The sequence below is a fragment of the Batrachochytrium dendrobatidis genome, assembly GCF_000203795.2.
Source record: "Batrachochytrium dendrobatidis JAM81 unplaced genomic scaffold BATDEscaffold_1, whole genome shotgun sequence".
Lineage (NCBI taxonomy): Eukaryota > Fungi > Chytridiomycota > Chytridiomycetes > Rhizophydiales > Batrachochytrium > Batrachochytrium dendrobatidis.
In genome coordinates this window covers 931,812-952,956 of record NW_006281099.1, presented here as the reverse complement: position 1 = coordinate 952,956, position 21,145 = coordinate 931,812, and the positions used below count along the sequence as shown (strand labels likewise).

At 39.7% G+C, this 21,145-nt stretch overlaps 8 protein-coding genes across 8 annotated transcripts; 6 read left to right on the top strand and 2 right to left on the bottom strand.

Annotated features, from left to right (window-relative positions):
- Nucleotides 1-30: 30 nt before the first annotated feature.
- On the top strand, nucleotides 31-2,143 carry BATDEDRAFT_84617 (uncharacterized protein). Its single transcript, XM_006676202.1, has 8 exons — nucleotides 31-50; nucleotides 209-491; nucleotides 730-917; nucleotides 994-1,049; nucleotides 1,148-1,504; nucleotides 1,596-1,734; nucleotides 1,815-1,889; nucleotides 1,957-2,143. The coding sequence occupies exons 1-7, from the start codon at nucleotides 46-48 to the stop codon at nucleotides 1,861-1,863; spliced, it is 1,077 nt and encodes a 358-aa protein (XP_006676265.1). The 5' UTR covers nucleotides 31-45; the 3' UTR covers nucleotides 1,864-1,889; nucleotides 1,957-2,143.
- A 330-nt stretch (nucleotides 2,144-2,473) lies between these two features.
- BATDEDRAFT_36379 (uncharacterized protein) lies at nucleotides 2,474-4,122 on the top strand. The gene is made up of 5 exons (XM_006675779.1): nucleotides 2,474-2,808; nucleotides 2,941-3,238; nucleotides 3,310-3,453; nucleotides 3,543-3,654; nucleotides 3,737-4,122. The coding sequence occupies exons 1-5, from the start codon at nucleotides 2,584-2,586 to the stop codon at nucleotides 4,056-4,058; spliced, it is 1,101 nt and encodes a 366-aa protein (XP_006675842.1). The 5' UTR covers nucleotides 2,474-2,583; the 3' UTR covers nucleotides 4,059-4,122.
- Nucleotides 4,123-4,301: 179 nt separating this feature from the next.
- Nucleotides 4,302-5,558, bottom strand: BATDEDRAFT_7906 (uncharacterized protein; the record flags this gene model as incomplete). The annotated part of the gene is made up of 1 exon (XM_006674888.1): nucleotides 4,302-5,558. The coding sequence occupies one exon, from the start codon at nucleotides 5,556-5,558 to the stop codon at nucleotides 4,302-4,304; it is 1,257 nt and encodes a 418-aa protein (XP_006674951.1).
- A 616-nt stretch (nucleotides 5,559-6,174) lies between these two features.
- Nucleotides 6,175-8,037, top strand: BATDEDRAFT_84615 (uncharacterized protein; the record flags this gene model as incomplete). Its single annotated transcript, XM_006676201.1, has 5 exons — nucleotides 6,175-6,410; nucleotides 6,478-6,657; nucleotides 6,737-6,899; nucleotides 6,987-7,331; nucleotides 7,389-8,037. 5 exons carry the CDS (start codon nucleotides 6,175-6,177, stop codon nucleotides 7,989-7,991), a joined length of 1,527 nt encoding a protein of 508 aa, XP_006676264.1. The 3' UTR covers nucleotides 7,992-8,037.
- Nucleotides 8,038-8,187: 150 nt separating this feature from the next.
- On the top strand, nucleotides 8,188-11,569 carry BATDEDRAFT_21446 (uncharacterized protein; the record flags this gene model as incomplete). The annotated part of the gene is made up of 11 exons (XM_006675226.1): nucleotides 8,188-8,577; nucleotides 8,704-8,994; nucleotides 9,067-9,243; nucleotides 9,352-9,511; nucleotides 9,599-9,918; nucleotides 10,064-10,192; nucleotides 10,301-10,520; nucleotides 10,613-10,734; nucleotides 10,838-11,101; nucleotides 11,184-11,235; nucleotides 11,283-11,569. The coding sequence occupies 11 exons, from the start codon at nucleotides 8,188-8,190 to the stop codon at nucleotides 11,567-11,569; spliced, it is 2,412 nt and encodes an 803-aa protein (XP_006675289.1).
- A 124-nt stretch (nucleotides 11,570-11,693) lies between these two features.
- On the bottom strand, nucleotides 11,694-13,191 carry BATDEDRAFT_21445 (uncharacterized protein; the record flags this gene model as incomplete). Its single annotated transcript, XM_006675225.1, has 6 exons — nucleotides 11,694-11,870; nucleotides 11,971-12,047; nucleotides 12,140-12,266; nucleotides 12,342-12,461; nucleotides 12,549-12,834; nucleotides 12,905-13,191. The coding sequence occupies 6 exons, from the start codon at nucleotides 13,189-13,191 to the stop codon at nucleotides 11,694-11,696; spliced, it is 1,074 nt and encodes a 357-aa protein (XP_006675288.1).
- A 939-nt stretch (nucleotides 13,192-14,130) lies between these two features.
- On the top strand, nucleotides 14,131-17,315 carry BATDEDRAFT_84613 (uncharacterized protein). The gene is made up of 9 exons (XM_006676200.1): nucleotides 14,131-14,280; nucleotides 14,388-14,568; nucleotides 14,715-14,870; nucleotides 14,979-15,514; nucleotides 15,583-15,702; nucleotides 15,784-16,067; nucleotides 16,153-16,649; nucleotides 16,714-16,860; nucleotides 16,933-17,315. Exons 1-8 carry the CDS (start codon nucleotides 14,207-14,209, stop codon nucleotides 16,741-16,743), a joined length of 1,878 nt encoding a protein of 625 aa, XP_006676263.1. The 5' UTR covers nucleotides 14,131-14,206; the 3' UTR covers nucleotides 16,744-16,860; nucleotides 16,933-17,315.
- Nucleotides 17,316-18,729: 1,414 nt separating this feature from the next.
- Nucleotides 18,730-21,069, top strand: BATDEDRAFT_8649 (uncharacterized protein; the record flags this gene model as incomplete). The annotated part of the gene is made up of 9 exons (XM_006674969.1): nucleotides 18,730-18,828; nucleotides 19,066-19,227; nucleotides 19,303-19,530; nucleotides 19,608-19,749; nucleotides 19,817-19,938; nucleotides 20,050-20,469; nucleotides 20,556-20,701; nucleotides 20,784-20,886; nucleotides 20,977-21,069. The coding sequence occupies 9 exons, from the start codon at nucleotides 18,730-18,732 to the stop codon at nucleotides 21,067-21,069; spliced, it is 1,515 nt and encodes a 504-aa protein (XP_006675032.1).
- Nucleotides 21,070-21,145: the final 76 nt, after the last annotated feature.

The following is a 21,145-nucleotide window of genomic DNA, read 5'->3' as shown; positions in this document are numbered from 1 at the left end:
TTTCTACGCTTAACCTTTATTGCATCTGGGCTGGAAAGGTGAATCATGAGGTAAACACTATAGGCCAGATTTAAAATCTATATAGGCCAGTTTATTTCTTTCGAGACACTGCGGCTGGATAGTATAAAACCATATATTTCTATAGTTGTATTAGACGTTTTAAACTCACTCTACTGAATTCCTGATGCATTAATCACGGCTAAAGCAGCCATGTATCAACAAAGGAAAGCCAAGAAATAGAAGTCCAGCTCAAAAAAGACAAGGAGCTTTATTTAAAAACCAAAAAGGAGCCACATCTTCTGCTGCTGGGCAGTGGTGACAGCGGCAAGACCACCTTTCTTCGACAAATCAAGATTCTACACGGAGGAGGCTTTTCAAAAGAAGAAAAGCGAGATTACTTGGAACGTATTGCCACCAACATATTCGATTCTATTGCAGAGCTCTTGCGTGGTGCGTCTGAAAACAATGGCACATTCTCCGCTGTCACGATGGTATGTGGCATGTTTTCAATGGGTTATTTTCTTTTATGCCAATATATAGATGTCAAGATTTAAATTTGTCAGCACTTGTCAAATTTAAAATCTGTTGTACTGCCGAATCTTGGCTGTCATTCAGTGGCAGTCTTGAGCACCATAACTATCCGACTTGTGTGTGAAAGTCCTTGTCATCAGTATGTGTTGAATGATTCATTTCTCATTGCGGCTAACCGTTGTGATAATCACGCTTTAGGAATCCATCGACAAGATACACAGTCAATTGAGTTATTCTAGAAGCACTGGAAATCTTTCTATAGTCTTTCGACCATTTACATTAGAATTGGCCAATCATATCAATATCATTTGGAATGATGAGTATACTCAAAAGCTATTCGCTAACAGGGCAAAATTCAAGCTTCAGATTCAAGACACAGCTGACTAGTACGTCAATTGTAGAGTTTGATTGATTCATGTGCAGCTGCCCTTTGCTTACCCAGTCATCAATTGTAATATATAGCTTTTTGTCCAGGATCATGACAATTGCGGGAGAAAACTATACTCCGACAGAAGAAGGTAGGACAGCTCAAGCTTTTGATTGAAGTTCTCGAAACGATTTGTTTTTAAATGCATTTGATTTACTTTTGTGTTTGAAAAACATACTTGATCTGTAGATATTATTCGGATTCGTTCACAAACTACGCGGATTACTGAAACCATTGTCACTGTTGGAAAAAACACCTATCATTTTTATGATGTGGGCGGACAGATAAAATATCGCAAGCAATGGACACCCTATTTTGACACTGTTCATAGTATTGTGTTTGTGGTATCACTGGCATCATTTGATCAGTTTCTTGCAGAAGATCCAACCATCAATAGAATGCACGACGCACTAGATCTGTTTGGTCAAATTAGCGACCATCCTCTTCTCAGACATATTCCCATAACGTTGTTTTTAAACAAAAAGGATTTGTTTGCTCAAAAGTTTCCAACAGCAAATATTCAACAATACTTTCCAGATTACCAAGGTGAAGCTATTGCTGAATTGAATCTGATTCAATACAGACTTTTTTAAATTCACCTGCTAATTTCCACCCTTCTACTTTTGCAACCTATTAGCCAAAGACATAAGGAAAGCAATGAGATACTTTGAAAACAAGTTTCACAATCAAAACAAAGTTCCAGGAAAGGAAATCACATGCCATTTTACGTGTTGTACAGACACGTCGGCTATGGGACTGATTATTATGACAGTTCTGTAAGTACAACTCTTATTGACGCTTTACGTGTAATTTCTATCATTGATTGATACTCATTATTCCGTTTTTGATCAATCAGGGAGGCCATGGTAAAACTGCAACTCAAAACGTCTGGTATGATTATCTGACTTGTAGATATAATGGGGAAAAATAGGTACCTTGCTTTAGACGGTTAAAAGTATTTTAAGTAAACCTATTTTAAATCAAAACCCATGGGTTAGGTTTGACTGATTAATAGAAGCTCTAGTGCTTTGATTTCAATCAAGAATGGTACTGCCTTGTGAAATAGCCTCACTCAATCAATGGTTACTACAGATATAAAAAGAAATAAGAGTAGAGGATCCATGCACGTACCAAGGTTTTAATCAATAAACTTCAAGAGTCTAAATTAAACTAGATTCTGTACTGATGTGATATATGATCAAAGAGTACGATTACTTTCAAGATAATAACTAAAACCCAGATAAACTATTTTTAAACATTTAAAAAAGTCAAACACTATAACTAGTTGAATTAAGTAAGTTGGCTCAACATGGGTTGACATTCGATCGAAAATCTTTTGATAAACCTGAATCTAGAATTTCCTATTTAACAAGACTCGAGCGCAATTGCTACAAACCAAAAATCCAATTGCCTTTCAAGTGAGCTTGACATCAAAAATGGAAATTTATTTATTCTGAAATCTTGCAACCAATATGAAATTGAACTGCATTAGACAAGCATCAGTGAGTGGGGCTTCAAGACCATTTTGTAGATACGCTTTAGCCACAAGTATACATTTCAAAACAGGTGTGTCTAATGTATCGTTTGCTCAAACTGGCACGGCATTCACTCGGTTATGTTTGGCCATGTTCACTGCCAACCAACAAGGCTTCCACAGCTGTAGCACAAATCAATTGAACTCATCAACAAAACCATCAAGTGAATGCCACTATGCATTGCTGAAAAATAGGATGGTTTTGAGATTGGAAGGATCGGATGCTGCGATTTTTTTGCAAGGTCTGGTCACCAACCATATTACAGATTCCATGCCTGAAAACTCTTTAAAGCTAGCAGCATTTCTAAATGCACAAGTGAGTAATTTCATCTACCAAGTTGGGTTTATCAATAATCTACAGAAAATGGATCTGGTTTATTGCTGACAATACTATACACATTGATTTTGATCTTGGTGTTGCGAATCATATGAATGTGTTGAAATTTAGGGACGAGTGCTGATGGATGCCTTTATATACCGTGAACCAAAAAATCCCGAATCTACCGGTCCAAGCTTTTTGGTTGAATGTGCTGATACGGTTATACCACTGCTAGAAAAGCATTTGCAAAGATATAAACTTCGAAAACAAGTAAAGATTACAAATATCAGCGATAGTGTTGATGTTTGGCAGATATGGGGATCATTGGATCGTGATCAATTAAAAAACAGTGATGGCGGCATGTGGTGTGCTGATCCTAGGAATGCAGATATGGGCATGCGAGGCATCGCACTCAAGACCTGTCAAAGTAAGTCGTCATTTTGAGTTTTGTGGTAAATAGGCCAATGAGCAACGCTTTTGTATTAATATAGATTTTAGCTCTGCTACCAGATCAAATGAAAAAGGTTCCATTTACAGATTATGTTGCCAGACGCATATGTCTTGGTATTCCTGAAGGACCAACCGATTTTTTTTATGAAAAGTCGCTCCCATTAGAATCCAATCTAGAATTGATTCAAGGAGGTAAGTAACTCCAAATCAGAATAGTTGCTAGCGATTTGATTTCTTGAAACGTTCAAGTTTGTACTCACTGATAGATTTTGCTTGACTAGTTGATTTTCAAAAGGGATGTTATCTAGGACAGGAATTGACAATCAGAACATATCATACAGGTTTTACTCGTAAAAGAATCGTGCCGGTTCAACTTTACAATGAGCATGACCCGTAAGGCATTTAGATGATGATATATTTGTGGAATGGTATATATCTTATTTGATCATCATCTTATCCATTGATTTTTTGATAGTGTGCCTAAATCGCTTTCACTTGATACATCCATTACAATGGAGCATCCGCCGAGTCAGTCTGATATCAAGTTGGGTGATCTCACCTCTGAAGAAACGACACTTACTCGTAGTAAAGGAGTCGTTGGAAAATACTGTGGTGGTCTACATAATATTGGATTGGCACTTGTTCGACTGGAATCTGTTGTACGGCCTTTGGAGAATCAATCTATGCTTGGATCTTCAGATTTGAGCAGCAATGAAATCAAGCCTCTGATTCTGGCAAATGGAATGCGTGCTCGAGCTTTTGCGCCTTTATGGTGGCCATCGATTGCACGCACCTAGACATTTATTTCTGGTGCATACGAGCATTTATTATCACTTTGAAATAAAGTCAGTTTTATTTTATAAACATATTGGCGATGCTATGTCGTGTTCCATGTTACATGAATACAGTGGTGAATAATAAAAAGATTAATATTAGGTTTATTATGCGTCGTGCTATATGCCACATTCCATTATCTACTGTCATCCACAGACAAATACTTGGCCAAAATATACATTCCATTGTTCAGTAAAGACATCCATTTAAGCGAACCGCAAATGCCCGCCAATAAACTTTGGAGGTGTCCATACCAAACAAGTGGGATCAATCTTGACCTTTTTCTTGGCCTCATTCTTTTCATAATATTTGATGCTTTTTTCACTCAAATACAGGACAAACTGGCCATGGTAATATTTGAGCAAGTCCATTGTTTGCAAAGTGTGCATGATATCATCGGGTGTGATGGATGTGATCTCGCTGATTTCTTGTACAGTGATATCACGCTTCATGTTGTGCAACAGTTCAATGATGATATCAGCCCAATAAGAGCGATAGGACAACAAGCCCAAGTCGGACAGAGGCTTCTCTGGAGAACCCGTCTTTTTTTCTATTTTGGATAGCTCATATGAAAACTGAATCAAAAGCTTGCCGTATCCCATTCTCTGAAACTGCGGTAAAGTTAAAATGCACGCCACGTTGTACTCTTCGGCAGACTGTTTTTCCTTTGAGAAGTAGCCCACCAAATGCATTCCCCTTTCATCAGTCTTGGTCATGAGATAGAAAAGAAAAGGATCAGCATCGTAATACAAGGTTTTGTGATCCAAAAAGAGTTTGGACAAGAGGCAAAGATTACGACAGTATCGTCGCTGCTTTCGACCGTCGATTTCAAAAAAGGAAAGATCATCTTTGCGATAAATTTCGTTTCCGGGAGGATGCCGAAGAGTGCATTTTGTGCGATGACGTTGCAGCATGCGCAATGTACCAGCAGGCTCTAAACAAAATTCACATATGTAGAGCATATCTAATTCTACAAAGATTTCGGGATAAGGGGCAAAGTACCATGTGTCGACCTCAAAACTGCCCATGCAGATACGATTGATGTTTTTGAGACGTCCAATCTCGGTGATGGACTGAGTCATAGAGCCGTGAGTGCGGAGTTTTTCAATTTCTTTCTCTTTGGAGAATGTTGGAGGCTTTGGAGTTGTTTCTCTTGTTCCGGCAGAAGAAGAAGGATCGTACTGTCCGAGATCTGCAGGTTCAAGAGACGGAGCGGGTTGAATACCATCTTGGCTAGTAGCAGGCCTAGCTGGAGAGGTTTCATCAGCATCTAGCACAACACTGGGAGTGAAGGGACGAGTATCTGGAGCATCCGCGTCGGTACTTGCAAGTAGATCGGTAGAAACCACATCAGTGACGAGTTTAGATCGTTTGGCCAACGGACTCTGTGAAGCAGAAGTGGCAATATCCTCTGAAACTGTATCCAGTGTATCAGCCGAAGCAGATCCGACATTGCCCAACATTGCAGCCAGCTGGACCTTTGAAGCAGCAGCTTGTCGTTTACGTTTTTTTTCCCGTTCGCGCTCTCTGGCAGCAGCCGAACGGTCATATGGAGTGGGAGTCGATGCCTTGGCAGTATGAACTTTTGGGGTTCTGTTTCTGGGAATAGAGCCGTCTTCATTGATGAACTTGATGGGAGCATTTGGATAGTGTCCTTTAGAACCACCCTTTCCACCAGTCTGGCTTTTTTTCTTGGACTTTGGCAGTTCCATTTGATCCAGATCCAGTCTTGAGTAGGCAACCCACTCATCCAGTCGCTTGTTGAAGCCCTCGTAATGGACATAGAACTGCGCTCGCTGGATGCCCCTCTCCAAGAACCGGACAGAAAGGATTTCGGCTTGATGCCAGCTTTTTTCAGCACCATCTCGCTTTTCAACAGGAAGTCTGCATCCGACAATGGGAGATGGCACTTGTACAGCAGTCTCGCTCATGTGTAGTGAAGGGTTGCAGCTTCGACTGGCAGTAACTCGATGGTTGCAGCTTCAACTTGCAGTGCAGCTCGCTTGAATATTTGAATCTTTGTCACGTGAGTCTTGGGTCAAACTTCCGCCATTTCGGCTTTTCTGTTCTTGACTTGCAATGGCCAGAACTCCAAAAAAGGCTGCTGGTGCTGCAAAACACTCTCCTTCCAAGCCATCTGTTGCTATTCATCCTGCAGATAATGTGGAAAATAATCCTGTTTGTACAGACATTGTAGATCCTGAATCATCTCAATCGGCTGCTTTTGCTCTCGGTCTGATCTCGGCTAATCTAAAACGAACTCATGCTCTATTCAACGACCCTCTTGTCGTTCAAGTCCCTATTGATCCTCCTAGGTAATCATTTGATTTAGAATCTGGGTCTAAAATTTAAACTGGAATAATAATCATTACTTTAACTTAGTCAACGCACTAAGCTTGCTTCAAAGATCTTGGATGAATGGTGTCATGTAGCCGAGCTGCCAGCTGCAATTGCTTCTCAGAATCAATCTAAACCAAAACTTAAATCGGGTCAAAGTGCTCTTGTTGATAATCAAGATACTGCTGTGGGTGATATGATTGATTCCATTACTACTCGTCCAAAGTAAGTTTAGTAGATTCAAATATTTATTTTGTATATTGCCTTGAACTCGTGCATAAATTGACACTTTTATTCTATTTAGCAACGTTTCTTCATCCAATGTACCATCTGGTGTAGTTGCACTTCGATCACAACTCCCTTCGTTTACCCAATCCTCCAATACCGGAACCACTGCTCTTATTCGCATACAGCAAGGACGCAAGATACCTACACCTACCTGGCATGCACCTTGGAAACTTATGCGGGCATGTACTTTTTAATACGTGTCTGGAGTCGTTTATGCCATCATTTTTATTGCCGTGTACTAAATGATACTATCTTGTTGTAAATAGGTCATCAGTGGACATACTGGCTGGGTGCGTTGTATTACTGTGGATTCAAGTAACGAGTGGTTTGTTACAGGTGCTGGCGATCGTATGATTAAGATCTGGGATCTAGCATCAGGTACTCTTAAGCTCTCGCTTACTGGTCACATCTCTGCTGTGCGTGGTGTTGCAGTATCACCACGCCATCCGTACCTGTTTTCAGCTGGTGAGGATAAACAGATCAAGTGCTGGGATTTAGAATACAACAAGGTCATTCGTCACTACCATGGCCATCTGAGTGGCATTTACACGCTTTCTTTACATCCTACTCTGGATGTTTTAGTCACTGGTGGTCGTGATTCAAGTGCTCGTGTAAGTCTTATTGAATTCCCTTTTTTAAAATGAGCAATGTTTTAATTGGCTTTTTAGGTTTGGGATATGAGAACAAAGGCACAAATTTTTGCACTTACTGGCCACACATCGACCGTTTCAGCTGTTGAATGTCAAGAAGCAGATCCACAAATCATTACAGCATCGACAGATTCAACCATTCGTCTATGGGATTTGGTAGCAGGAAAGACCATGTCAACACTCACTCATCACAAAAAAAGTGTGCGAGCACTTGCACTTAATCCAACCGAATTTACATTTGCAAGTGGAAGCACCGACTACATCAAGCAATGGAGATGCCCACAAGGCAATTTCATTCAAAACCTTGAAGGCCATAATGCGATCATCAACACGCTTAGCTGTAATCAAGACAATGTTTTATTTTCAGGTGCAAATAACGGATCCATGTATTTTTGGGACTGGAAGTCGGGGTATAATTTTCAAACAGCACAATCACCTGTTCAGCCTGGATCTTTGGATAGTGAAGCTGGTGTATTTTGTTCGACATTTGATCGATCTGGATCACGGTTGATTACAGGCGAAGCTGACAAGACCATCAAAGTATGGAAGGAAGATGAGCAAGCAACACCCGAAACTCATCCCATTCGGGATTGGAAACCAAGATTAAACATGGGTCGATGATGATTAAAACAATGACTTTGCGTTACAAATGAAATCCCAATTTTTATTATTTTTTGGATTTCAATGTGTTGAATCGAACACGAATGTATTGCAATGCGAGCAGACTCGATGCAATATTATTATTCGAGCCATGACAGCTCGAGTCGACGCGAGTTCAACTTTGTCCAGTTTCACTCAACGGAGTTTGATCTGAGCCATGGACAGAAAACCAAACGTTTCTATTGATAACGATTCGTTTACAGAAACCACTCCTCAAAGACAGCAGTTTGATTTACACACTCCATCCAGTCGTTTGCTTCATTCATCCGCAACTCGTTCGTTTGGTAACACTCAAGGACTCTTTCATCGCACCACAGCTAGTCAAGGCACAAAAACTCCTATTGGCTTGCGATATGGAGTCAGACATTCAGTAAAACCATCAGTTGGCACTCATCAGACGACTGGAATGATGAGTTCGTCTAAAGCTGATTCTGCCTCGGTACAACTCGAAACTTGCAATCCTGCTCTGAATTCCTTTTACAACTTTTTAGCTGTGGCGGATTCAGGATCTCCTAAAGTCAGTCAATCCAAATCTCCTACAAAAACGGTAACACTACTATTGGCATTGTCTTATATTTTAAATAGTGTTTATAGAACCAAATACAAATGCTGTTGATCCATATCTTGGTATATACTCGAGTCATTTTTAAGTACTAAACGTGCTTTAATATAGGACTCTCCCACCACTCGCAAACGAGCAGCATCACCTATTCAAGACCAATCCATAGCACAAACTTCTCAAAAGGAAATCAAACGTCTGGAACGATTATTAGCTAGCACCAAATCCACTTATATGGCAAAGTTGATTGAAGCTGAGCGTGACCGAGATCGGCTGGAAACAGAGCTGAGTGATGCAACTATTCGCCATGAAAGATTGGATTCGGATCGTAGTTTTTTATTCTCAAGAGATACAGATTTGAGTGAACGTATTGAAAAACTTCAAAAGGAGTTGATTGAAACTAAAGTGAGTAAACCCAGTATATAGGTATATCCATCTGCATGTGTATGCTAAACTTGATGATTTTCTGGTGATTAGAGCCTAAGGAATCAAGAGATCCATAGACTTGATGATGAAATTAGGGAATTAAAAGAATCGTGGCAATTTGATAAAGATACAAATGAAATAAACATCAGCACAGTAAAAGCTGAGCTAGATCAGAAACGAATCATTGTCGATTCCTTGATGTTGCAACTTGAAGTTGCTCAACAACAGGTATTCAAAACTGAAATTTAATTACTGTAGTGTTGCTATTTGCTCATCCAAATGGCTTAATGTTTAATTGAATGTCTTGAATGATTCTATTCTATTTTGATTGAATAGATTTTAGAGCAAAAGCAACTGATTGACGATGCTCAAATCCAGAAAAAAGAGTATGAGCTAAAACTTTCAGGATTGCACTCATCCAATCTTACTAAGCAAAGCATAGGATCGATGAAAGAAAACAAAGATGCTGATGCGATTCTTTACAAGCAATTAGCTGGTTTGTTGGTTTTCATTCCTGTTGTCATCAGATTAGCAAAAATTCACTGCTTCTAATTCGTATCTGCTTTTTATCACAATTGTACAGAGCAAACTACTTATATCCGTCAACTTGAAAAAAAAGTCGCTCAACAAGCTGATCAAATTTCATTCCATAAAGCTATACAAGAAAACACTGAGCGCCTCAAGGAAGAAAATACAGCACTACAACAACAAATTGAGTCACTATCTGTTGTACGCATGCAATTAAGCGAGGCGCGTGTTGCATTGACCAATATGGAGTCTGAAAAGGCTAGATGGCAGAGTTTTATAAATGATGTTGGCACAGATTTGGGTATTGATTCGCCATACGCCTTGGCCAAGTTAATATCTTCTCAGCGAACTGAAATTGCTTCTTTGAAGACACAAGTTGGTGAACATACTATACATGCTCGAAAGGCATACACAAAACAGCTTGAACACGAGGCATGTTGGTTTGCCCAGATTTACACAATGACTGCTTTATGTCTATGCACTAATTTTCAATGATGTTCTATCAATACACAACTTTTAGATTGAAGAAATGCACAAGGAAATTGATTTGCTTAAATTTGCTCGGCAGGAGGATTCGAATGTGCTTAGGCGTACTGAAGCATCAAATCAACTTTTACAAAAGCAAATCACATCTCTTCAAGCACAGCTGGTGTGTCTTGTATTTTGTTCAACTCTTTATCTACTATCATATCAATCCACGTTGTAGTATTGTACATTTTCCCTTTATTCTAACGATACATTGCTTTGTGGGTGTTAGAAAAGCTATGATTTAGAAGAGCAGTCCATGATGAAATCTTACGATATTCAAAAAAGTCATCGAATTGCGGATTTGGAACTTTTGATTGTTGACTACAGGACTCGAAATGAAATGTTGGAATTAGAGCTTAAAACTCAATCGCAAAGTATTGTTCAGTCTCAGTTGCAACAGCATGTAAAGCGCGAATATGCACAGGATGACACACTCCATCTCGATCAAGGTTAGTTGTATAGTATGACAGTTTTTATGTCCATGAAACCAACTAACCATCAATTTTAATCCGGCCTCACTTGGCTTACATTTCATGTGTAGAAATGGCTACATTGAAAAACGCCAATGAAATGCTCAAGACTGAGGTGAATTCACTTGAGATACAAGTTGGAGTGCTGCAGCATGCAATCGGTCGTGGAGAATATGATCCAACTACCACTCGCGTAAGCTCAATCTATGCATTTTAACTTGATTATATTTTATGCGGTATAGAAAAGCATGTTCATATACCTGTTTGTTGTTATACACGCTGGGATCTATTTATAGATTGTAATGCTAGCCGATAATCCAGAATCAAAAGCAGCTCTGGACAGAAATCAAATTCATGAGGCAATGGCTGCAGAAAATAAAGAGCTGAGAATGAGATTAGAGCAGGTTGGCGGTGCATGTATGCCAAGCCGATCTGCTTGTGCTGATGAGCCACAGTCGGGTATGATTCCAATCGAAAGTTTGCATACCAAGGAGATTCAATGCAATCAACTTCAAGAGGAGTTGGATGGATGTAACAAACGCATGACTCGACTTAAAGAGGTATACATCCTTACTGGTCATTTGTGCATTCAGCCAAACAGTTGTAGTACCTTGTACAATCTAATCTTTTTGATGTGTCTAGGTGTTTGGGACTAAAATACAAGAGTTTCGCGAAGCAGTGTACATATTACTAGGTATAATTTAATTGCGATTGTAATGTATTGATATACTGTTTTACAAGATAACCTGACACAGCTGTGGTGTATAGGGTTTAAAGTAGAGATTCAGATTGATGGGCAAGTACGAGTGGCATCCATGTATGCTCATAGCATTGACGATCCCGTGTTGCTTTTTACTTCTGCTACAAACCCACAGATTGAATTACAGCTTGTTGGAGGTACAAATGAGTCACGCAATGCATTGCATCAAAATGTGCAAATGTATCTTGAGCAACACAGATCAATACCTGCTCTGTTGGCTGCGACAACTTTGAATTGGTTTGAGAGATCGAATAAACTTTCAAATTGAATTTTCAAATGTATATTATTGTCAGGTTTGATCCATGTATTGTATCCAAATTCAGTTTTGCAATATAATCTATTGCCAGAATGAATTTACGTGTACCAACACCAAGCCCGTATTGATCAACCATTTATTGAAATGCATTGGGAATATTACAGGCCAATTCAATTTGATGGATTTTTTTGCTGAGATGGATCATGGCTATATCAGCTTCTTGATTGCATAAAGCAACACTTTCTTTGATTGATTTGGCAATACTTTCTATCTCATCATGATCAGCTTTTGAAATCTCCATGACATTGGCCAGCTTCAATATGTAGAGGTTTATAAAAGTCAAATCGTGTTAACAATTCAATATATCTCACCCATTTAGTGTGAATACGATCAGATTTCCATCAAAAAAGTACCTGCTTGGGATCCAAGTGGCTTGAAAACATGTTTGATGCTTGTTTTGAAGCTCTGTCCATGACATGAATCAATGAATCTACAATATTGAATGGTTAACACAAGAATGGAATAATAAAAATGAAGCAGTTTGTAGAAAACACATTCTGTTGATCAGATGTATTGGGATACCTTGATCTGGCGTAGATATTCCATTCAAACGCACGACTTTAGACGTGGTTTCTATTGCATTCAATAGTGTTTTATAATTTTCAATAAATGGTCCAAGTTGTGTTTTGACCATCAGCATGTCTGCTTGCTGTAATATGATATATAGAATAAACAGATTAGCTTTTATGGGGTTGTAGATTTAAAGACGATGATAAAAATACACCTGTTTACGTAAAATATCGACACTTTGAACAAGACGATCGCGCAAGGCACTTTGCTGCTGCAGTGTATCGATTTGTGTTTGTAGCTGCATGATATACGCAGCAGCTTTTTTTAATTGTGTCTAATTCAATTCAGTCACATAAAATAAATTAGACTATTAGCATGATTCTCCACTTTTGGTATTTTGGCATAGCGCATGAATGTTTACATGTGCAGAGATGGTTTGAGCTGCAAAAGCCTTTTCTGTTCGGACACGCACAAGTTGGATTTGAAGCATTCGAGCATTGAGAATCATTTGTTCATCATCGTGATTCACCAGTGGAGATTGTTGGACTGGCTTGGACAACTCTTTTTTAGCTACTGATGGAGGCTGGAGTGTGGATAAAAAAGGGTCTGAAGTTGGACTTGGATGAACAGAGTCAAGTGGATCTTGATTGATGGGATTGGATGATGTTTTGATAGTGGATGCATGCATAGATGAACCAACCAATAATCTAGTGCGCATACCAACATCATTAATTTGACAAGATTGTTGCAGTTTTCTATCCAATAGTATTGACTAACCTGGAAGTCCTGCCAGATGATGAAAGTGACGAACCATTTGAAAGTCTGTGATGGTTTTGTGCAGCAGGGATTGAAGATTTATTGAAGGTTACTAGAGTAGTGTCAGAGGATCGATGTTCAGCTCGAGATATAGCAGCACTATGTGATTGACTCTTTGGCTGCATAAACTTGGAACTCACAAAACGACCGGGCGGATGACTCTTTTTTTGTCTGGACAGAGTGTCTCCAGCAGTTGATTCCGGATTCGTAGCAGCAGTGCTAGATGCTGGCTTGGTGGCAGTCAGCATGTTTTATCCAAGTTCTTTTAATCAACTTTTTGTTGGGTTTACAGCAAACCATCAACATGTCCGATCTTACAAGTTGCATTTCTATCAACAAGAACCATTAAAGGTTTCTGGATCAATCCAGGATTTAAATTGATTCTATTAAGCCCATGCATTGTAACTACTACTGACTGTAGTGAACTAATGTCCGGTTACAGATCCTCTTTCCATTGACTATCCTCAAAACCACGTTGATATATCTACTACAGAAAAGCAAACTATACGATCATTGATGGATCAAATACGCAATCCTTCAATCACAATGCATGTGGATGAAGATGCTCAAGACAACTGGTACAACATTGAGATTTACTGGAAATGTGATGTCAACATTCATTCAGTTATACAAAAATGAACACAACGATCAGTCAGCAAGTTTACAAATCAATGCTATCCAGTAAACTGACCAATTATTTCATGAAACTGGTTGTTTATCATGTATGCTAACTTGTCTGATGTTTTGTTTTACACGAATGCGACTGTAAAACCAGCATCATCAAGTCAGGCTGATCGTTGTAAATCAGCATTCCTATGGGACTGGTTTTGGCTAGTAGCTTGAGTTTTGAAAATGATGAGCAACTCGGTAATTTGAACACTTGGCAACAATCGTATTGTGTTTGAAAAAGAAAAGGTTGATGTTGTGTAAATCGCTAGACCAGCAAGAAAAATATCAATTTGGAATAGAAATATGGATTGAAAAGAGGAAACGAATGAAAGCAATTGACCAACAGATGAAACTACGTGTTGATTATTTCAATAATTCCGAGTAAATTGAGTACATCTTTGCGTGCATTTAAAGTCTTAGACGAGCAATGCCAACAGTCGAGCTTGAAGCAACACTCGATTCACTTGAAAAGCTAAAGCGCGACTCGCACTTTGCCCAACTGCTTGCTGGCTTTGGTGTCGATCAAGAAGAGCTGGTGCACCAACAATTGACTAAAATATCTTGTAGTTATTTTTTGAAACATCTGCATTCCAAATGATTGATCATGTACTGGGTCGTCCTTCGTCTGGTTGGAAACGTTCTCAGATTCTCGTTACCATTCTAACAGTGTAGGTCTAAATCTGCTTGATAGCATGTCTATTGGGACTCTGCGTCATTCGACTGAAGCACATCCTTGGATTTGTCATACATGTCATACTAATTATAATATCTAAAGTGCCTACTTTCTTAACAAGTCTAAGCGAAGAGCCCCTATAGAAATATTGCGACGAATTGACCGGATACTAGGATGTCTGCCTCCTTGGAAAATTGCTATTGTGTCGTTGCTGGGATCATACCTGTTTGAAAACTTTTTGCATTTGGTATTCCTAAATGGTCCTGAACTCTACTCCAAGATGGTAACCGTTGCTGATGAGTGCTTGGTGTTTATAAACTACTTTTAACCAAAATACAAGGGTTTATATGTGGATATCAATGGCTCAGACATTAATATTAATCAAGACATGCCTGGTATTGATTCAACTTTTACCTACTATTGCTCTAGTACACTCGCAACTTTTTCCGTGCTACTTGGATCATGACAAGTTTGGATGCAGGATTTTTGACATGCATGCACATGCGTCCAAAGTGGTTGCGTGATGTTCTGTCGCCTTTGTTATCCATAATTTACATGTTCTTTCCTGAAAGTGCCGATCACAAGGTAGATGATCCAGTGTGCAGTGATTTGGATTGTGGTACTGCTGATCAACAATCTTGCCTTTAAATTCAACAATCTTGGTTTTTATACTTTGCATCTTCATCTATATAGGTTCGCACATTTAGAAATAATGCAACAGTTGAAATCATGCGATGTTCCTGGGAAAAATCTACCAATCCAATTCTACGTCTATTTACTACATTCGATCGTGGCTTTCTTCAGATTCGAAAGGATATTACCATTCCACTCCCAACAGTCCCATCTCACTCTGTTTTTTTAAATCGTCCTAAGCCTCATATTAATGCTAGACTATATTTTGATGGTACTCCGGCTCAACTAGCAGCTGCAACAGAACTTATTTTTCAAATTCCTGGTGGCGGGTTTGTTACAACTACTCCAACACATCATGATGACTATGTGTCAAGCTGGGCACGACAAGTTCGAGTGCCAATTGTGAGTATCAATTACGGAAAAGCTCCAGAGTTTCCATATCCATGGGCTCTTGAGGAATGTTATGAGGCTTATAGAAGTATTGTCGAGTCAAATGGTGAAGTAATCGGTATGAGTGGATGGCATGTGCTTGATCAAGCCGGTAGGATAATCTCTCCAAAGAAATCCATCAAAATTGTCATGACTGGAGATTCAGCGTAAGATAAATGATGCGTTTGATGAACTCATTGCTTTGATGACGAAAGCACTGATTTTTATTATTTAGTGGGGCAAACTTGGCTACAGGAGTGATTTTCAAATGCATTGAATTTAATCAGGAGCATGCAAAACCACCAGCTGCATTCATCTGTGTATATCCTTGTCTTTCATATGACATGGCTTGTTGGTAAGCATGTGCTTATCTAGTGTTGAAGCGGTTGCAATGTTGTGCAATGACCGATTGTTTATTTTGAATTAAAATGGATAGGATTCCACCACGCCAGTTGAATTTACTACGAGCTGAATCAAGCACATCGTTGGCTCCACTTATTGATTCAAAGCTACACATACGAAAACTAGCTCCATTAGAGACATCAGAGGCTCCACGTGCAATTGATGTGTTTAACAATCAGGCAGATCGTAGTTTGTCATGGTACCATAAGCTTCGTCCACAAATATTTGCTCATAAATCCACTGGCCCGTATATTCCTAGCGCACTTTCAATGACTTCGCGCATGTCATACTTTTCTGATCGTATCATCACTCCTGAATGTAGGTATCATAATATTTATAGAACATGAGTATGCCTATATTGTAATAGCTTATATCCGCTATGTAAAATGCACATGCTAAATAGTGCTGCGTGGAATGGCATTGCTCTACCTTTCTGGATCTCCTGTTGTGCCGGATCTCATGCACGATCATTACCTCAGTCCGGTCATTGCATCTGATGAAATCCTTGCAAGATTCCCCAAAACCTATTTTATTGTAGGCGAAAAAGACCCTTTTGTAGACGACACTGTGATCTTTGCAGCTCGAATTCGAGAAGCAAAAGCAAAGGCAAAGCGTGAGTGGGAAAAGGTTCGTGAGCAGCGTCATAGATTGGGATTGAATACTACTATGAGCAATGGATTATCTCTGGCAGACTTGCGACATTCGCGTCGATCAGTAAATGGCGACTCTCCAAATCACCATTCTGAACTACAGCGCATGAATTCAATTATTGAAGATGCCGAGTTTGAGCATCATGTGTTTTCACAAGGACCCGACAAGATGGTCAAGGTTAAAATCATTCAAGGCATTTCACATGCGTTTTTCCAAATGATGACATTTCTACCCGAAGCCCGTCAGGCGGTACGATTAACATCAGAATGGTTTAAAGATCTGTTTCATGATGACGACACTGACCAGTCTGTAGGCATTGCCGCTGATGACGCAACCGAGTTGACTGATATGCTTATGCATGGAATGGATGAACCTAATAGGCTATCTCAAAGCAATGTTCCAAACGATTTTGCTTATTATCAGCTCAAAGGTGTTGCACCTGGCGGCGCCTCATATCAACGTATTGGTAGTCAATGGAATAATGGTAGTTTTCCTTTATCCAAGCCCTTGGATGCTAATCAAGCTACGCTAGGTGATAAAACTGGCGCTGCTTCGGTTATTGTCACTAATGATCAGGATGAATCTGCTGATAAAGTAACGAGTAAGCATTTGAGGAAAGGGTCTGAAAGTGGTGCAGTAGAGCACAATAATGTCACGAATTCTGCTGGGAATTCGCGGACTGGATCACCTCTGATTTATGAACAGCGTATATCCAGTACACGGACTGGAAATAGGAAGCCGGTGGTCATGTGTGAAGTTTCTGAAAAAAATGTGGTTTCTAAACGTCGATCTGAAATGTCTGCTGTTCTTGGCACGACTGCCATGACTTTGCCTAACCCACCACAACCATGACGATATATTGAGTATAATTTTCAGTACGAGGTTTTATTCATTAAAATGGTCTGATATATTGCTAGATCATGATAGACTATATTGGTCGGGTGTTTAGACGGGTTGATAAATATTGAGCATCTAATTGATGTCAACTGGCATGTTTTTTATATTTTTACTTACCACACTATCAAGCAGTATGGTTGGTGTAAATTCTGAGAAACGGTGAAGCAAACGCAATGCCTATATGGAGATGGCAGACTGCATCCAAATACAACTACGCGCTTATCATTGATGTCATCTGGCAGATCTAGGCCTGGACAACACCAGTATTTCCTTATTGTTCAAGCAGATACATGGTTTAAAAATGTAAGACTCGTTGCAAATAGACATCAACAAATCAATGTACACGCAAGGTTATATCGTTTTATTTGGACTGTTGACTTGGCTACTACTACGCTCTCATACTGATCAAAACCCATACAATACTATACATCAACTATGCATACTTTATACGAATTGTTTATTATGGAATTTATCAAACAATCCAACTCAACAAAAACAGAGCTCTATTCATCTTGCAGTCTGATTGGAAATAGATAATGGTTGAATATTCGTTGCTTAGTACTGGACATTGACTTTAGTAGAACCCAATTCTTTAGTGTCTGAAGTTGCTCGACAAACGAACTCATTCTTTGTTGTGATCGAGTCGTTTTCTGCAGTATTCAAGAATGAACAATATACAACTCCAATCTGTGCGACATGTGTTGAATGGTTGGTAAACCATGTCTAACAGATTGTTGGTCGAGACATGTGTGCTTGATAAAGCCCTCACATGAAAGTAGAAATCCATAAAAAATCATGTTTTGAATGCTAAACACTAAAAACGGTTTCCAAACAATGATTCGAAAGAATACAATGCTGTCCAGTAAACTGACATCAATCAGACTGTTTATCATGCATTGTATCATCCTTGATTAGTGTTCTATTTTACGCGAATATGGCTCTGATCGCAGTAACCATTATGAAGGACTGGGACTTTGACAGTTTTTATTAGATCTGAATATTAGGGCTGTTTCATGAATAAACTGCAATAACCTGGGTATATTTTCATAAGATGTCGAGTAAACCGAGTAGTTTTGCCAAGGCAGATGAATAAGTAGATGCGGCCCGACACTAGTAGATTTGAACTAAAAACTTGATATCATGGGATGGTTAGAAATGACAGCATCACCTGATGAAGATGTTACGGGTTGTTCAATCGCGACTTTAAAGCAGAACAGAATTTATAAAAACATTCTTCTTGTGCTCATATCAACCACAAATCCATCGTAGCCTAACAATGTCTGCATTCCTTCGTGCTACAAACACTGCTCGCTTGGCCAAGGTATTAAGTATTTTGGATGATTATGAATGCAGTCGAGTGTTGGAAACTCCATCAAGTATACTAATGGGTTGATCTTGTTTATAGCGATTCTACTCGGCTCCTGCCATGCATATGGTGAAAAAGCCTGCAGGCGCTCCAGAGACTCAGCTATACATCAATGGACAGTTTATGAACTCTCAGACCAACCAGTGGATTGAACTGCGCAACCCAGTAAGTAACAATTGCAATTGTGATCTTTGATGGATTATCCAATACTACGCCTTGAAAGGTTTGCATTGATCGCGTGACAAGAGTTGCAATGATAAATGTGGAATGGTATTGCTTTGAACTGTTCATCAATCGCATTCATACTGCTGTGTTGCAGAAACCCAATGTATTGTTTGATACTCCAATGCTGTTTGATTCAATTTACTCATTTTGTAATTCATGTTTTTAACTAATCAATAGGCTACTCAAGAGATCGTCACATATGTTCCACAAGCAACTCCTGCTGAGCTGAAAGAAGCTGCTCGCACTTCCCAGGAGGCATTCAAGACATGGCGCAAAACCAGCGTTTTGAGTCGTCAGCGTATCATGCTTGATCTTCAGTTGCTCATTCGCAACAACATGGTTGGTTTTTTGTTTTTGTTTTTGTTGTGCAAATCGATCGTTTTGTTGACTGTTGCGGTATTTTTATGAAATTAGGATGCCATTGCCCATTCTATTACCCTCGAGCAAGGCAAGACCTTTGCTGATGCCAAAGGTGATGTTCTTCGTGGTCTTCAAGTTGTCGAGGCTTCTTGCGGCATTCCTTCGCTTCTTCTTGGCGAGAAACTCGGTGTTGCTCGTGATATGGACACTTATACGATCCGTGAACCTCTTGGTGTTGTTGCCGGTATTACTCCTTTCAACTTCCCAGCTATGATTCCCCTGGTGAGCATTCTCTTGCATCGATGCATTGTTTCTACAATACGCCATTGGCTAATTTCAATGTTGAATCAAATTATCAGTGGATCTACCCATTGGCCATTGCATGTGGTAACACCTGCATTCTCAAGCCTTCTGAGAAGGATCCTGGTGCAACTATGATGCTTGCTAAGCTGGCTGAAGAGGCAGGTGTTCCCAAGGGTGTTCTCAATGTCGTTCAGGGTGGTAAGTGGATACATTTAATTCAGAGTTATAGCTGTAGATTTAAATCTCTATTTGCATATTATTTCAGGTGTTGATACTGTCAACTTCATCTGCGATGAGCCCGTCATCAAGGCTATTTCTTTTGTTGGATCTGATCAAGCAGGAAAATATATTTTCCAGCGTGGTACCGAAAATGGCAAACGTGTCCAGGTACTGCAATCATTATTCTATGAATGCTGCTATCAATTCTTGTTGCACGTCTGCATTCATTAACAGCCATATCTTGTACTGATTTGCTATTATGTGCTGCTCCTATTTTAGTCCAACTTGGGTGCCAAGAACCATGGTGTTGTTATGCCTGATGCCAACAAAAACCACACGCTTAACCAGTTGATTGGTGCCGCCTTTGGTGCTGCTGGTCAGCGTTGCATGGCTCTTTCCACTGCAGTGTTTGTCGGCGAGTCCAAAAACTGGATTCCCGAGCTTGTCGAGCGCTCCAAGAAGCTCACTGTCACCAGTGGCTTTGACAAAGATGCCGATCTTGGTCCTATGATCTCTGTTCAGGCTCTCAAGCGTGCCGAGGAACTTATCGAGTCTGCCACTACTGAGGGTGCCAAAATTGTTCTTGATGGTCGTGGCCTCAAGCCCAAAGGATTTGAAAAGGGTAACTTCCTTGGTCCTACCATCATTACTGAGGTTAAACCCAACATGAAATGCTACCAAGAGGAGATCTTTGCACCTGTAAGTGAATCTAATCCTGACTATCCCAGTGCCGATTTTATTTATTCTTATCTACTGCTTTTTGGGTCATTGAACACGTACTCTAGGTCCTTGTCTGTCTTACTGCCGATACCCTTGAAGAAGCCACTCAGATCATTAACGATAACCGCTATGGTAACGGCACTGCCATCTTTACCAACTCTGGCAGTGCTGCTCGCAAGTTCACTGAGAACGTCGACGCAGGCCAAGTCGGGTATGTTTTTGATGACATTGCTAGATCAACTTTACCGAGTATATTCAAATCACTTAACATTTGGATGCCATTACATTATTAGTATCAATGTTCCCATTCCCGTCCCTCTGCCCATGTTCTCCTTCACTGGTAGCCGTGGATCCATCCGTGGAGATCTCAACTTTTACGGAAAGAGCGGAGTTCAGGTGAGTTTATTATGCCATGCTTTTTCAATGCAGCTCTACAATGATTGTGATGTTAAACTAAATCTGATTCATTGATCAACATTTTACTAGTTTTATACTTCCACCAAGACTGTCACTGCTCTCTGGCGTAGCGAGGATGCCGAATCTTCTCAGGCCAACGTCAACATGCCTACCCACCATTAGCACTTTATCTTTTGCTTGTCAACTCGCTAATTTCGCTTATATTGGCATTTCTCACAATGAAGTCATCATATTTTCA